Source organism: Populus alba, chromosome 11, assembly GCF_005239225.2.
Source record: "Populus alba chromosome 11, ASM523922v2, whole genome shotgun sequence".
In the NCBI taxonomy this organism is placed as follows: domain Eukaryota; kingdom Viridiplantae; phylum Streptophyta; class Magnoliopsida; order Malpighiales; family Salicaceae; genus Populus; species Populus alba.
The window spans coordinates 21,268,777-21,285,445 of NC_133294.1; the positions used below are offsets into that span (position 1 = coordinate 21,268,777).

A 16,669-nucleotide genomic window follows, 5' to 3' on the forward strand; every position below is an offset into this window, starting at 1 on the left:
CCAAAAAATGTCACATGACTCGTATTCAATGCGCATTCTTCTTAAGGAAATTTTGGATCTTTACATATATAAAAAGATTTTAATGCACAATAAATGCAGAGATAATAACCTCCAACAATTTCATTTTAATTTTAATTAGTTCTCGAAAAAGTAGGTAAGTTTGGACTATTATTAGAGATATTTAGATGATGGTTTTTTTAATGGTTTCTGTTATTTTGTTATATTTGTTGATATGTATATCTATTAGGGAAATTTATTAATTTTGAATTTTTTCTTCAATCATGGGAACACGCTTAAATAAATTTTTATTATGGACTGAAGATTAAAAAAAACTAAAACTGGTGGGTGTTTCCTGCTGCAATTTTTGTAGCCTATCTCTTACATAAATTGTGGCTTTGCATAATGTCATTGTTTTTTTTTTTTTTTTTCATGTGACTTTTTTTTCTATTTAATTTAATCCTTTTATATATGTTGATATGTTTTGCAATTGGACTTGGTAGTGTAAAGGAAGAAGAAACAAATCACATTGTGGAATCCAAGAGAGTGAGAAAAAAATACAAAAAGAAATGGAAAGGAAAGAAAAAAAATTCGTCGGTTTCTCATTATGAAGAATAATGTTACAAGTGCTATTAGAAAGGGAAAGGAAAAAAGAAGTGATAGTTGTCTGATTGATTAAGCACATTATACTTATGTCTACAATCCGAATCATGCATTTAATGTTCATTTTGGTTGACCATGTATGATCTAATATGTTGTCATTCAAATATTAAAATAGAAGAAAAATATAATTTTTTTTAGACCGGCCCACATTTTCTTATGTCATCCAAGATGGTTTTGGACTTACCAAATCATTTGTCTTTCATGTGGTTTAATTTGAATCTAAACTTAGACAAGCATTCAGGTTAAATATTTTAAGGTTCGGTTGTCCATATTTATTGATATTGCCAATGAGTTTCTCAATACCTGTCTATTTTTTTAGATTTTTTTCATGATAAATGGAGTTTGATCATTGTTGACTAATGGGCATGAGTAACGAAACTAGTTTAAACTAAAGTAAAAACTGATTTTTTAACTATTATTAGGCCTTCTATTTGAATCCTTTTAAAGCCTCATGTAAGTGAAGGCTTTACATAATGCTTTCAAGCAAGGTTTGGATGCAGGAAATAGAGAAATAAAGGACATATTTCATATACTTCATAGTTTAAAAGAAAAAAAACCACTTTAAAACTGTCGCTGAAAAAAAATTATTTTATGTCTTCATTACCAACACTACTCAAAGGCAACCTGGTGATCAAAAGCTATCATCGAAGTTTTGGATTGGTCCAATTGTGCATGTTAATGTTTGCAGAGTTCTGATCTAAGATCTTCTGCAAAAAGAGGGACATAAATTTTATTCGGAAAATGTATGGACAATAAGCATTGCCCTCATTTTTGGTGCAACTTTCTGTATATGTTCACTGCCACAAATGCTGTTCGATCACCTTCCATGTCGACTAAAAATAGGAATCCTTGATAAAAATTATTTCCCATTTATAGCATTCGTGCTTAATAAAGAAAAGCATTTTTCCCTTTACATCCATCAGCCATTGATGCTCTCTTTTCTCCATTATTTTGATTCTCCGACATGAATCGTTTCTTTTATACGGTAGGGTTAATATTCCTCTTCAGCTTCTTCATACTCTACTCTCCGAAGACATCCGACTTGTCAAATAACGTGGACCTTCATCAACAGCTATTGATTTCTCTACAGAAGGGTAAATTTCTGAATTCTGATGTCAGGAAAGGAAAAAAGAAATCCCATTTCTGTTTGTTGATTTTTTTCCTGTCAATCCTTTTCTTCTTCTTTTTCAATTCCTTAGAAGAAGAACGATGTGACTTGTTTAGTGGACACTGGGTTCAAGACCTGAGAGGTTCTCAATATACAAATGTAAGCTGTTCATCTATCCCTGAATCGAAGAATTGTTTCATGCAAGGAAGGCCAGACTCAGGATTTTTGCAGTGGAGGTGGAAACCTGACGGGTGTGAGCTTCCAAGATTTGATCCCGGGACATTTTTTGAGATTGTCAGGGGAAAGACGATGGCGTTTATCGGAGACTCGGTCGCTCGAAACCATGTAGAATCACTTCTCTGCCTCCTGTCATCGGTTAGTTCATGTAATTCTTTTCCTGTAGTTGACTTGGAACGGAATCCCCCATTTTTATGACCTCTGTGTCTAACAGATTTTGAACTTTTTCAGGAAGAAATGCCACTGGGCATCTACAAGGATGCTGAAGATCGTACGAGAACATGGTATTTTCCTCACAGTAATTTTACCCTAATGGTCATCTGGACTAGATTCCTAGTACTTGATGAGGAGAGGGTGATTAATGGTAGTGTTACTGGTGTTTTTGACCTGCATCTAGATAAGATGGACAAGAACTGGGCAAGCAAACTCCCAGAAATAGACTATGCAATCCTATCGGATGCTCATTGGTTCTTCAGGAAGAACTACTTGTACGAGAAAGGCAAGAACATAGGATGCATATTCTGCAGTGAACCAGGCATCAAAAGCTTGGACATTGATTCCGCCCTCCAGATGGTAATCAAGGTTGTGCTCAATTATATCAACAACTGCAAAAAGTGCAGGAATATTTTGACTGTGTTAAGGACATTCTCACCTGCACATTTTGCGGATGGAGCATGGGACACAGGAGGGAGCTGCAACAGAACGCATCCACTCGGTGAGAAAGAGATCGACTTGGCAAGTTTAGACTGGAAAATCAGAAGCATTCAAGTAGAAGAAATTAAAAGAGCAAGAACAGTAGCAAGGAGAAGGAGAAAATTTGAAGTTTTGGATGTCACCAAGGCGATGCTGATGAGACCTGACGGGCACCCTAACTCCTACTGGGGTAACAAATGGATGAAAGGTTACAACGACTGTGTCCATTGGTGCATGCCAGGACCCATCGATGCATGGAATGATTTCTTGATAGCATTGCTTAGAAGACATGCATTTACCGATTTCACCTGGTCATGACCTACAGGTTTGCATGGGGAATAATGATACTTCTGTCATTTCTTTCCCAGATATAAAAATGATAGTTAAATTTCTTTCTACCATGCAAACTATATTGAACACCATGGCAGAAAATGCATCCATCCTCTCAAAAGCTCCTGGAAGCATGAAATCCTAGGTGCTAGTATAATCCAACTCTTTAAAAAAAAAAAATGGAAAGACTAATGCAAACTCAGCAGTGTCCTTGAAAAAAAAATTTTAGATTCGAGATTTGCAAATAAGGACCCTCCAGGCTCCATCAATGTAGGGTCAGTAAGTCATGAAGTAGTAGCGCCTAAATTCAAGAAACACCATCGTCTACTGCTATTTCCAGAAATGCAAGAAACGACGACCCTGATTTTCCCAAAATCATCTGATGCAGCAGAAGTACATGCAAAAGTCTAAGCTGATCATGGATATCCATTTATGGAATTCGATTAATCATTGGTTAAGTGAAATGATTCGCAGAAGACCAAGTATCAAAATCTTACTTCATAAAAATATGACTAATCCAACTATACATGAACTCACCAGCAGCTAAACACATTTGTGTACCTCTGTTCCATTGCATTTGAGATTCTAAGTTTCAACTTCTCTTATCCTTGAAAATCTAAACCATCCGAGGAAAAGTAAATCAATTTGAAAAGTATCACTGCCCTTCTTGAAGCATCACGAATCATATCAACTAGCTCTTCATTTAGCGCTCCAAGATCACCAGAGTGGCATAGCTGACGGTAGAAAGGGGTAAGGTAAATTGCAGCAACCTCAGCCAATTTCCAAGGAGAAAATTCTGAAGCAATATTGATTATTTTAGTAGACAGGTGTCTGGCTGAATCCAGAAAAGATACAATCACTTTGTAGCTGAACGTTTGGATTCCTTTTTTTTGGTTAAAAATGTTTGAAATCCAACAACAAGACTCACACAAAATCTAGATTACAAATTAAGAGAATAAATTTAAATTGTGTAATAAAACAATATTTTTTTTTTTTTTAACCAGATAATCAAGCCATTCATCTTAATGGATTGATGAATTTAACCTGATCAACTCACTCCCGAGTTGATCCGCCAGTGAAGTCTATAACAATAGGATTTGAAAAGCATGGAACAAAAGGCAACCTTAATTTAGTCAAATTAAAACCATTAATTAACATCAACTTGATATTATCACTTCTTTTCTCGACTTTCTTGAAGCAAACAAGAAAAAGAATACAAGAAAACGGTCCATTAACATTCCTCAACCTTTGGTGGACGCAATTGTTGATCCATATCATTTTCATGGTGAGGCTGAGACTGGTCAGGGTTGGACATTTTGGATGTAGCAGTATGGGTAGGCTTATTATTTCATGAAGTCTAGAAAAGATAGATCAGGATCGTGAGATTATAGCTTTGCCTTTGCAGTTCCATGATTTGCTTACTCTTTGCCATCTTTCTCTCTATGATCTGTCTGATATCTGTAATTTAGGAAATGTTTCTCCTATGTCTTTTAGAAGATGCATATATTTTTTTTTTTTATATATATATAAAGCTTGTATCTTATTTTTTAAAATATTTTTTATTTGATATATGTATTGAAATAATATATTTTTTAATTTTTTAAAATTTATTTTTAATATTAGTATATCAAAACAATGTAAAAATAAAAAATTAATTTAAAATAAAAATAAAAAAAAAAATATTTTTTAAAAATTCGTATTTAAAACGTAATACAATGGAATTAACACTAAAAAATTTAAAAGAAAAATGAAACGATTGACTCGCTTACCCATAAGTTAATCTTTAGACTTTTTCTAGTAAGTTTCTTACCAGGTCTGACAGCTATGCAGAGGACTAGTAATTAGGTAAACGACAGCGCGTGCCCTACACCACGAGCATAGTTTGAAAAATAAGAGAGTGGAAACGTCTCTCTCTTTGGTGTTTTTGATGGTATCCTCTACAGCATACACTTGGAGGAGGATAATGAAATGAAAGGCTGCAAAGTTACGGATAGAATGAGACTGGACTGAACCGAACCTCAAGAGCAGCACAAGAAGATCCTCCTTCAAACACAGCTAGCTTTCTTCTCCTCCCTCAACCCCAGTCCTCAATTTTCGGCTTCAACTTTTTGCATGGTATAAGTGATACTCAGTGTATGTTAACACTTTTTGTTTCCTTCAATTTTTTCCTTTTTTATGTTTTTCTTTTAGTTCGTTATTGCTTAAAGTCTAAAGTTTCAAGTCTTCAATCACTTAGGGAAACCACAAAGTTTTGATCTTTTTGGTCTGTGCTAAAGAGCCAAAGCTGAAATTTTGAATTTTGCTTTTCATTATCTGTTGGCAATGGCAACTTTGGTGAATTCGGTGTCTCCTTTAACAAACCCTTCTCCAGAGACTGCGCGAACAGCTTGTGGGTTCTTTTCTAATGTCCCAAAATTCCATTCTTTTTCACTAAACAAAGGTTTCACTAGAGTTTTGGCATCAACCCAGATCACAATTTCACCTAAAGACTCTGTTTTGACACTGCCCAATTGGAAGGTTGGTAGGAATGGCACAAGAAATAGGGAGATCAGGCTTAATGATGCGTTTTTCCATTTGGAGTTTATTGTTGAGAAGGGTCATAAACCTGATGTTGCTCAAGCAACACAGCTATTGTACGATTTGTGCAAGTCGAATAAGATGAAGAAAGCGACGAGGGTGATGGAAATGATGATTGAGTCTGGTATTATTCCTGATGCAGCTTCTTATACTTTTTTGGTGAACAATTTGTGTAAGAGAGGAAATATTGGGCATGCAATGCAATTAGTTGAGAAAATGGAGGAAAATGGCTATCCAACCAACACGGTTACCTATAATTCGCTTGTTAGAGGGCTTTGCATGCATGGAAACTTGAATCAAAGCTTGCAGTTATTAGATAAGCTGATGTGGAAAGGGTTGGTCCCGAATGAATTTACTTATTCTTTCTTGCTTGAAGCAGCTTACAAGGAGAGAGGTGTGAACGAAGCGATGAAGCTTTTGGATGAGATAATTGCGAAGGGCTGGCAGCCTAACTTGGTTAGTTACAATGTTTTATTAACTGGATTATGCAAGGAAGGCAGGACGGAAGAGGCCATTCGGTTCTTCAGGGATTTGCCATCAAAGGGTTTTAATCCGAATGTTGTGAGTTATAATATTATACTCAGGAATTTGTGCTATGAAGGAAGATGGGAGGAGGCAAACCAGCTCCTGGCTGAGATGGATTCTGAGGAGCGTTCACCTTCTCTGGTTACATACAATATACTAATTGGTTCGCTTGCCTTTCATGGCAGGATTGAACATGCATTTGAAGTTTTGGATGAAATGGTTAGGGCATCATTTAAGCCCTCTGCCACAACCTATAACCCTATAATTGCTCATCTTTGCAAAGAGGGGAAGTTGGACCTTGTGATTAAGTGTCTAGACCAAATGATTCAGCACCGCTGTAATCCCAATGAGGGAACGTTTAATGCCATTGCTGTGCTTTGCAAGCAGGGAAGGGTGCCAGAGGCATTCTCCATAATTCAAAACTTGGGTAATAAGCAAAGGTCATCCACCCATGACTTTTACAAAGGTGTGATTACGAGCTTGTGTAGAAAAGGGAACACGTATCCAGCATTTCAGCTTTTATACGAGATGACAAAGTTTGGATTTGTTCCTGATCCTTATACCTATTCATCTTTGATTAGAGGGTTGTGCATTGAGGGAATGCTGGACGAGGCCTTGGAGATTTTCAGGCTATTGGAAGAAAATGACTATAGGCCTATTCTTGACAATTTCAATGCCCTTATACTTGGATTTTGTAAATCTGGTAGAACAGATTTGTCCCTGGATATTTTTGAGATGATGGTTGAGAAAGGATACACACCAAATGAAACAACTTATACCATTATAGTAGAAGGGATTGCCCATGAAGAAGAAAAGGAGCTGGCAGCAGAAGTTTTAAAAGAGTTGCTCCTCAGACAAGTCATGAGACGAAATACAGCGGAAAGACTTGTTTTGCAATACAACCTCGAGGCTTTACCAGTATGACATTGTATGCATCATCCAGATTAAGAACACGAAAGGGGAACATGGAATGAAGATACTTTGAGCAAGCGCGTTCATCAATACCAATGTCCATGCCTCTTCAGAAATGTGTATTGCGACATTCCGATCAAGACTGGGAAATCAAGGATTCTGCGTATTGAAATTGAAAGAGATTGTCACAACACTGGAATGTGTTGAATGTTTTGAAAATGAGAAAGGAGCACAGGTTCAAACAATAGGATTCTTGGCTATGTACTTTTATTCCTGTATTCGCTTCACCCTGGGTTCTGTGAGCTGAACATTGTACAGAGAACTTGCATCTTTATTTTATGCTGTGCAAGTCAAATTTCACGATTCATCTGGCATATGATCGTACAAATTATTCATTATGACTTGGGTTTTTCACTCGTGATCGAAAATGCTTGTGGCTCCGCTCCCCTTATGTATGCAGTATGATCCTGGCTGACCCCTAAATTCTTGCAAGGTTCTGCATCTGATTTTGTGCCATTTGTGTTGATGTAAATTACTTTGCTCTGCAATATGATAGCATATATCATAGGAACAATCTTGTCTGCGTGCCTCGCGCATTTTACTTGTTCGTGTTAATGTTCATCTTATGCCAGAGAGGCAAAATCCGTTGATTTCAAAGAGAGCGAACAAGATCCTGTTTCACCGCGGCTGGCCATCAAGTTGACAAGGCAGGATCACCCTTGCCATATCATTGCTAGACTCGTTCCTTTTGCTCAGTATTCACAATTCCGTAACTGAGATGAGAAGCCTGGAAAAGCATTCTCCAAAATCAATCCAGCAGTTTACGCCACCATGGGCAGTAGTTCATGAGCCTTTGCCAACATAATTCGAACATCTATCACCATTCCATGTTTGTTTATGTTTTTGTCTTTCCATGGACAGCAGTTTATCAACTTTCAGAATCTTTTTGCGTTTTTCTTTGGGGGAAGGCTTGCATAAACTATCCACCCAAACATAGCAACTCATGAATCCAAAAAGGCTTACATAAGCCATACAACACAAACAATCCTCAGACCACTCTAGATTCCAGCCACTTTGCGTAATGGGGTAACAACTAACAATTAAACTCAAATTCAAAGCAGGCGAAATTCAGTACAAGGCAGATGTAAATCAAGAAGGTTTGTGATTCCATGGCATATCTAATGGTTAAATCCACCTTCGGATGCCACATCTTGCATTCCTACTGTATTAGAAACCTATCGCCTATCAGAAAGGTATGTTTAAAAAATAAGCCACGAAATGATTACCTTCCAGCATTCGGACGTCAAGACTCTAAACCATGCTCAAACTCTAGTAAAAATCTTGATAACCATTGTGGAAAACAATTCATTGAAGTTCATTTCTGTTTTAATCATTTTCTAACAAAGTTTCATTCATCCATCCATAAGCAATATTAAAGTAAAGAAGTCAAATACAACACAAAATTAAAGCCAACAGAATACTAAAAGCAGAAGCAGTCTTAAAACCCTACAAGATGAAACATTCCCTAATACACATCCCTCATCCCCACAGCTTCACGCAGCACAAAGCCATAAGCATCATAGGCATGTACCAGTAGAAAAAAGATCCATCTTGTCCAAGCCCGCAGCCTACTTGGATCTCTGCCTCATCTTTCTGCGCTTCCTCTTCAACCTCCTCATACGCTTCTTCTTCCACTGAAAGGAACAAAAAATAACAAAACAATTAGCCTCCTCGCAATGTAGTCACCAAAACACAAGGCACCAGCAACAACACAAACACAACCGCAAACACCTTCCGAAACAGATCCCAAGAATTCCACAGCGGTCACAAACTCAAAAACGCTTTACATGTTTAAATAGGCACCAAGTCTTGAAAGAATCAATGGATCTCAAATCAAACAAACCAGGTTAACGAACAAAGACACTAAAACCAGCAAAAGAAAAAACTGTAAGGCAAACTCAACATCGCATAAAAATAGTGTCTAAATAGAGCATTAATAACATTTAAATTCCAAGACTAACGAAATCATATAGCAAAATCTCTTGTTTCGTTAAAAAAGAAGCAAAAACAAGCATTCTTCCAACCTAACAAATCACAAGCTTTAGACTAGAAAAGCACACATATTGGATTATCTAGCTAAAAACTACAACCCCAGGTTACAAACATAAAGAAAGATTCCACAGGAATAAAAAAGAAACGAACTTGAATCAGAGTTTAAGAAACCATGATAAACATTCACTATATATACCAGATTAGATAATCTAAACAACACCCGTTGCACAGAATCATTATGAGTTAAAACCCATTAACGGTAATAAAGAGAGGAATACGTACCTTAGCTCTCATCTTGAATCAGAGGTATCTGTTTCCTTGTAGATCTCTTTCTCGGTTAGCCGATGTAGAGCGGATGAGATTCCTGGAGAGTGAATTTTTGAGGGAAAGATGGGGTTCTATGCATTTTATAGGCACAGGGTTTTTAGGGTTTGAGAGTCACGGTTGAGGGGCAGTCTTGTCCAATATGTTTGCTCTTTTTTATTTCTTTTCCTTTTCTCGTTTTGTGATTTAATTAGCAATTTTTGAAGGAATTCAACCTTGTCAATTCTATTATGCTTTTATGTTGTATTTTTTAATATTACCAAACATCTAGAAAAAAAAAATTTTCAATTTGATTTTTATTACAAAAATAATAAAATTAAAATTAGATTCAAACCGACCGATTTCAGGTCGGTTCGGTTTTTTAGAACAAAAATTGGTTTAAATTGGTTTGATTTTATTTTTTTGGTTTGGCTCGGTTATTTTCAGCTTTGCTTAATTTTTTTTCGGTTTGGTTCGGTTTTTTTTATTTGGATTTCGTTCGTTTTTTTTTGGTTTCAAGCTTATAAAACTAAAATCGAACCGATTGGTTTTTTCAAAATTTTAATTGATTTAATAGGTTTTTTTTATGATTTGATTTTTTCAATTATTTTTTTTTCAATTTTTAAATTTTTAGTTTTTTTAATCGCTCCTAAACACCACCATTATCTAATCTAGTGTTAACATTATAACGTTGCAAGTGTGTTCAAGGATTAGATTAATAAAATAAAGCTCCTGAAAAAAATCTGATTGCATGAAATGTATAATATCATTGAATTGAATTAGGTTAGATTTTGCTAAATTATTTTATCAATCTAGTTCCATATAAGGATTAACTTACTATAATCAGCTAAGATCGCAAAGACTTTTTAAAATTAGGATTAGAAGGTATTATTTTATTATTTTAATTTATTTTTAGTTAATTTTAATTTTAAATTTTTTTCTAATTAGCTTTGAATTCTTTTAGTTAAGTGGGTTTTTCTTTTAGGCTGTATTTATTTTTTGGAAACTGGTTTTTGAAAAACACTTTCCAAATTTTCCTGTATTTGTTTGATAATAGAAAAGTTGGTCTACAAAAAATATTTTCCGGCTAACAGAAAACACTTTCCAGTCAAAAAAAAATTGACTTGTTTTCCAGAAAGTGTTTTCTTTTTATTTTAGATGGAAAACACTTTTTGGAAGTTGTGAAAAATTTAGAAATATCATATTATTTGCTAATTATATCAAATTTGATCGTCAAATTTTTTATTGTATATATATTTTGTTTTGAATATTTATTTTTGAATTTCATCTCTTAGAATTTAATTTTTATATTAATTTTGGTCCTCATTTTTATAATTTTATTTGCTTCTTCCTTATCATTTTTTAATTGAAATTTTTTATCTATCAAATTTGGTCCTCATTCTTTTGATTATTACTTATTTTATTTGAAATAATTCATGAAATGTTAATTATTATTATTTTAATTTCTTCATCTTTAATTTTTTTTATTTTTTAGATTTGATCTCTATTTATTTTGATTATTATTTATTTTATTTTAGATAATTTATGAAATTACATTTTTTTTTCAATTTCATTTTCATTCAAATTTTTAATTTGTAAGATTTGTTTCTAATTATTTTAATAAACTTGAAAAAAAATAAAACATTAATAAGTTATTTTCTAACAGCTTATTTTCCATGACATAACCAAACATCAAAAGCATTTTCCAACTTATTTTCCATTACACTACCAAACATCGAAAAATAAATCACTTTCTTGGAATTCACTTTCAAAAAAGAAACTACTTTCCAACAAACAAACGAGGCCTTAGTTAAATAGGTTTTTAACTTTGTGTAAATAATTCAAAGAATTTGTTTGAATATATTAAATTTTTATATGTATATAATCATATAACTTCATAGCCTTAGTTTCTATTTATGCTTTACATTATGACTTGTACTTATAAATAGCTAAAATGTATATTGAATATTATTCATTTACTAAGTTGGTTGAACTTACCCCTTTATTTTAAATATTTCAGGCTCTTAGCTTTTGTTAGCAGGTAGACTTTGTTGAGTGTTCATGCTTCTTCAGTTTGGTCGATATGCTTTATTTATTTTGCGAGGCTTTCTTTCAGTTTTGATTCAATATTTTAGACACTCTATTATTACATTGTTTTATTAAAAGTGTAGATTCTGACAATGTAATAAATATTATGGATTATTTGTTTTGTTTTGATGATGAAATATTTTGGAAGTTATTAAATGCTGTGAATTTTATATAATTTGTTTTATGATATGTACGTTCTGATACTTAACATAGATTGAGTGTCTTTATGACACTACTTCTACGTTGTTGATCATAGACTTGGGATTTAGGTTATGATAAAGGTGATATCAGAGTCTGGTTATGTTAAAACCCCTGTAATATGCATGATAAAGGTGGTATCAGAGTCTGGTTATGTTAAAACCCCTGTAATATGTGGAGCTTAAGACCTGTCTTGTTTTGTTATCATTCCTCTTTAAATTCTCCAAACATTATGTTTAGTATGTAGTTCATGAACTCTCGAATAATTATGTTAATATACGTGCATTATTTTAGGAATATGCTAAGTGTTGGACGTGTAGTTAATGTTGACCGTGTCAATAATGATTATGAGGACATTGTTATTGTTCAGCTCAGGAATGAAAGGCGAAGAAGGAGGGGTAGAATCCCTTATCCTCAATCTATGGAGGCAGAAGTTCAAAATGATGTTGAGTTTGAGGAAGACTATGGTTTGGATGTTGGTCAAGACCAGAAAAAAGAATCCTATGATAGAATGCCTAATGCTGACAATGCTCTGGATAAGATTGGATAGGTCATACAGACACTGACTAATCTTTTAATTGAGAGAGAGAAGGAGAAGGATAAGAATGCATCTTTAATTTCTCATATTATGCATGGATTGAAGGTGTCATTATCAAAATTTCTTAAGGTGACACCCCTCACCTTAGGAGCTGGTAACTCTAAGGACCCATTATAGTTTTTTGATGCAGTGTGATGTAGATATAAGGTCATGGGATGCATGGATCATTGTGTATTGACTTTTGCATCCTTCAAGTTAAAAGGTGGTGAGGTGATTGTGAACTGATATGAGTCTAAAAGGAATATAAAGATAGTAAATCCTCTATTAATGGTGTGGAAAAAGTTTCTAATATGTTTTTGGAGTACTTTTTACCTAAAAGTGCAATGGATGGCCGACTATATGAGTTTGAAAAGGAGGTTCACGGTTATTTGATCATGACAAAGTATGAGATGGAATTCACGCGGTTATCCAAATATGTTGATATTTGGTACAAATTAAAAAGAGGAAGATCAAGAGGTCTATTCAAGGTCTTAATAGCTACAAGTTTAAACCTATTGGAGCTCACAAGTTTAAAACGTACTTGATTGTAACGGATCATTTATTTTGAAAAGCAAAAGTATTTTTCACAACTTATATATTATGGTAAAGAATACTTCTAATTAAAATTGATGAATATTTATAGGTTAAATCTAGAACTACATTGATTCATTTTTTAATGAAATGATTATCCTTTTAGATAAAATAAAAAAATTAATCAGATCTTATTTAGGTTTCGCTAAATTAACTAAAACAATTAAATTTGAACAGATTAATTTTCACATCAATTTGAAATAAAACATAAAACTCAACATTGACCAAGGTTCGAATAGCCAAGTTATCAAATTGATATTATTTAACCTGATAATCAAGCGATACAAATTCTTTTTCAAATCAACTTTATATTGCTACCGTCAGAACAATTTTCATTTTATCCTCGGTGGAGATCTTTTTTTCTTAAATAGCCCATTTTCAACCCTAGACTTGCCCATAATGGGCCAGACCAAATACTCAAGAAGAAGCCCATTAGAAAATCCAATTCCCTCATAAATGCCATTTCCTTCCCCTGGGAAAGGAATTCCACTCCGCTGAAACAGAGCAAAGGGAAAGGGCTCTCTTGCTGACTGGCATCATAGATGGACCCATCAGTTTCTACGGGTGAAAATCCGGATTCCAACGAAAACAATCCTCAAGAATCTGAATCTGAATCCAATAACAGCCGCAGTGATGCATTAGGCAAGGCTTTATCAACGATGCTGGCCAATGTTATTAAGGATCTCGACTCTAAAGCTCAAGACACTCTCAATAGCCAAGACAAACTTAATTCTGCTATTGATCGTCTTACTAGAGGTAAATTATTCTTCCTTTTTAATCTCATTATGGTCTTGTAATTCTATGCTTTTAGAAAAGGTGCTTGAAATAAGATAAGTAGCTTCTTCTCCTCGGCTTTTTTCTACTTGTAATGTTTGCAAGTCACCTGGTTTTGCTATAAAATTTTATTCTTAGGCCATCTTAGGTTGCTAAAATGAGACCCTTTTGATGGGTTTTTGTTTCCAAAGTGATTTATTTTCGTTTGGAGAAATGCTTTTGATCAATTTAGAAATGGACCCAGTATCATAAATGGTCAGTTTAATCTGTCTCTGTAACGTGATTAGTAAAGATTTTGCTACTACTCAGCCCTTTTTTTTATGCTACTGAATACACAACAGTGATTTGATAGTAGCAACAAGTGGGATAGTTATCAGAGTTTCTCATTTTCTTTATCAATGATAATTTGATGGATTTAACATGAGTTTTTTCATGCCCACATACCTAGTTATCTTTAGGAGCATGTGATATTTAATAAACAAATATACAGCGACAACATCAATAATTATATTGAAAGAATGGAGCAGCTCATTTAGCTCCAGTATCAAGCAAATCAAATCAAGACGGACAAAGCTTCCCACAGTGGATGCAATTTGAATTGGTCTTTATTCTTTTTCTGCATTGATCCTTAAGGTGTTTAATTATTCTATGTTATTGAGCATTTGAGTCTGGATCGTCAATAAAAAAATTGTGTTTTCAGAGCTTGATCAGTTGTTGGAAGATGCACCCTTGCCGTTTATCATGCAGCATGCAGCAAAGATTTCAGGTGTTCGAAAGAGAGTTTCATCATTGAATTCTGTTCTAAAATCAATACAGAAGCGTGTTGACAATATAGACCGACTGCTATCTGCAGGCATGTAGCTATATCTTTTCTTATGTTACATGATCTATTTTTATATCATTCCTTCAAGTTTCTTCAGCTACAAATTCTATTGTTACATGTTAGTGCTTATATCAAAATACTTTGCAAATTTGTTTATGTAGTTTTGTTGTTGTTGCGTCATGTGTTTTGAACTCATAAAGTTGGATATAATTTGCAGGGAAGACAACTCTGGACAGCTCATCGCAACACTAGTACTAGTCTTGAAGGCTCAGGTACCTTATTTAGTTATGGTTTCCTATTGTGTGGTTTGTGCATCACTTTCTGCCGTAAGGGGCAGTGACTATAGGATTATGAACCAGTATATCTCCCAGAAGTTTTGCTGCTAAACTAAGGTTTACCAAATGCAAATGCATGTGTTTTATATGTTTAGATGGCATCCAGTTCCACAAGTTAAGATCAAGGGTGAATGCTTATCAATCAATATCAACAAAACTCAGCCTTGACTCAAGGACATGCTATTAAATTCCATAGAATGTTTTGATTTTTGTTGATTTAATTGAAATTACTCTGTTGATTTATAAAATCCAATTAATGCTCCTCTCTAACTCTACCTATATCATCAGGTTAGCTTGTAAAGGGCATCACAACATAAAGCATTTTTCACAGAAGCTATGAAAAGCCTCTCAATTTTCACCATTCTTCTGCTTGTCATCTTCATTCTTCCATATAAATATTTCCTATTTGGTTTTAAAACTATGTGCACACCTCTTTTCAAAAAAATAATTAGAAGTGGAGACCTCTATAGAGGCTATTTATTTTTACATTTGAAACTGTACTGTTATAGTGTGTTTTTAAAGTGAATTTGGTATGAAAAAACATTAAATTTGTATTTTTTTTAATGTTTTCTGATGATTCTGACGTACTTGATGTTAAAAATAAAAAAAATCTGAAAAAAAGTTTATTGTAATGTATTTTTAAGGGAAAAATACTGTTGAAAAGCATATGCTATAGAGCCATTGCAGGCTTTATAGCCATCCTGCATAGCAATCATGTTTTTTTTTTTTTTTTTTTTTTTCTAACGACTAGCAAGGAATAGAAACTCTCATCTAACAATATTTCGATGATTTTGTAAACACAGAACTCCATGTAACTCACACAAGCTTGTGGTAATATTTGTGGATATTGTTGAATCCATGCAGGCGAGGAGGAGAACGTTGAAGGTGGTTCTAGCCTTGTTATGGGCGACGAGAAGCTATGGGGAGGTGGCTGCAATGACTCACAATGCCATGCTGCTTGTGTACAAAAAAGACCGGCAGAAGGTGCTCATGGGTTTTGCTTGACAATTGAAAACCCTAACGACTCCTGTATTTGTCGTTACCCTTGCTAAAAAAGTTACCAACATGTTTATGCTTCATTGAATTCTATCCCTCGAAGGAGCTGATGTTAAACTGAATGCAATAAATTTTCATAAGAAAATTGCATTGTAATGGTAAATGTAACTTAAAATCAATTCAAGAATATTTTTACTGTTTATATTATTATTATTATTATTATTATTATTATTATTATGATGTAATGAAAGCAACATTTATTGTTTTAATTATTAGAAAATTATATAAATTAATTTTTATCTGACATGATATCAGAATTGTTGACCAAATGATAACGAGTTTAAATTTTATTAATTTATTTTATTTAATAAAAATTAACCATAAAATCTTGTGATTTTAAACAAGTTTTAAGCTCATTTTATTCTATTTAATAAAAATAAATTTATATAAATTTAAAAAGTTTTCATTTAAGAAATGTGAAGAAAAACTATATAAAAAGTTTTCTCTTTAAGAAATATGAAGAATAGTTATAAGGCTATTATATGTTTTGGGTAATACTTTTTTTTTTTTTTTGAGTAAACAAGATTTTACTTGTTATTTATTTTTTAAAAATATTATTTTGTTAGCATTTTATTTTTTATTTATTTATTGAGAAATAACATATTTTTTATAGCATGAAGAGTAAATAAAATATTAGCCATAGGCAGGCCTAGAACCCATAGATTTTTTCTGAACTTGGGCTTGACAAACCCACGAAACCTCCAAACCCTAAAAACCCTAATATCCCTCTTTAAATACACCCTCCGTTTCTTGTTCAGCCACACAAACCTGTCCGCAGGTCATCTCTCTGTTCTTGCTAGATCAACCGTGTCTTTCTCGTCCATCAACGT

General features: G+C 33.7%; 3 protein-coding genes and 1 long non-coding RNA gene across 5 annotated transcripts; 3 read left to right on the forward strand and 1 right to left on the reverse strand.

The window, feature by feature from the left end:
- The first annotated feature begins 1,624 nt into the window (after positions 1 to 1,624).
- Positions 1,625 to 3,016, forward strand: LOC118040714 (xyloglucan O-acetyltransferase 3). Its single transcript, XM_035047722.1, has 3 exons — positions 1,625 to 1,754; positions 1,860 to 2,143; positions 2,237 to 3,016. Exons 1-3 carry the CDS (start codon positions 1,625 to 1,627, stop codon positions 3,014 to 3,016), a joined length of 1,194 nt encoding a protein of 397 aa, XP_034903613.1.
- Positions 3,017 to 4,967: 1,951 nt separating this feature from the next.
- Positions 4,968 to 7,456, forward strand: LOC118040715 (uncharacterized). The gene has a single exon (XM_035047723.2). It carries the CDS (start codon positions 5,351 to 5,353, stop codon positions 7,052 to 7,054), a length of 1,704 nt encoding a protein of 567 aa, XP_034903614.1. The 5' UTR covers positions 4,968 to 5,350; the 3' UTR covers positions 7,055 to 7,456.
- Positions 7,457 to 8,393: 937 nt separating this feature from the next.
- LOC118040716 (uncharacterized) lies at positions 8,394 to 9,641 on the reverse strand. Its single transcript, XR_004686177.2, has 2 exons — positions 9,377 to 9,641; positions 8,394 to 8,736 (listed from the first exon to the last, which is right to left on the reverse strand). It is a non-coding gene; the product is annotated as an uncharacterized lncRNA (long non-coding RNA).
- Positions 9,642 to 13,318: 3,677 nt separating this feature from the next.
- On the forward strand, positions 13,319 to 15,981 carry LOC118040717 (uncharacterized). Of its 2 annotated transcripts, XM_035047726.2 has the most exons (4): positions 13,319 to 13,607; positions 14,326 to 14,478; positions 14,666 to 14,720; positions 15,648 to 15,981. In XM_035047726.2, exons 1-3 carry the CDS (start codon positions 13,394 to 13,396, stop codon positions 14,698 to 14,700), a joined length of 402 nt encoding a protein of 133 aa, XP_034903617.1. In that variant the 5' UTR covers positions 13,319 to 13,393; the 3' UTR covers positions 14,701 to 14,720; positions 15,648 to 15,981. The 2 variants fall into 2 exon arrangements, with proteins under 2 accessions (XP_034903617.1, XP_073268563.1); XM_073412462.1 differs by lacking the exon at positions 14,326 to 14,478 and having other exon boundaries at positions 13,471 to 13,607.
- The last annotated feature ends 688 nt before the right edge of the window (positions 15,982 to 16,669 follow it).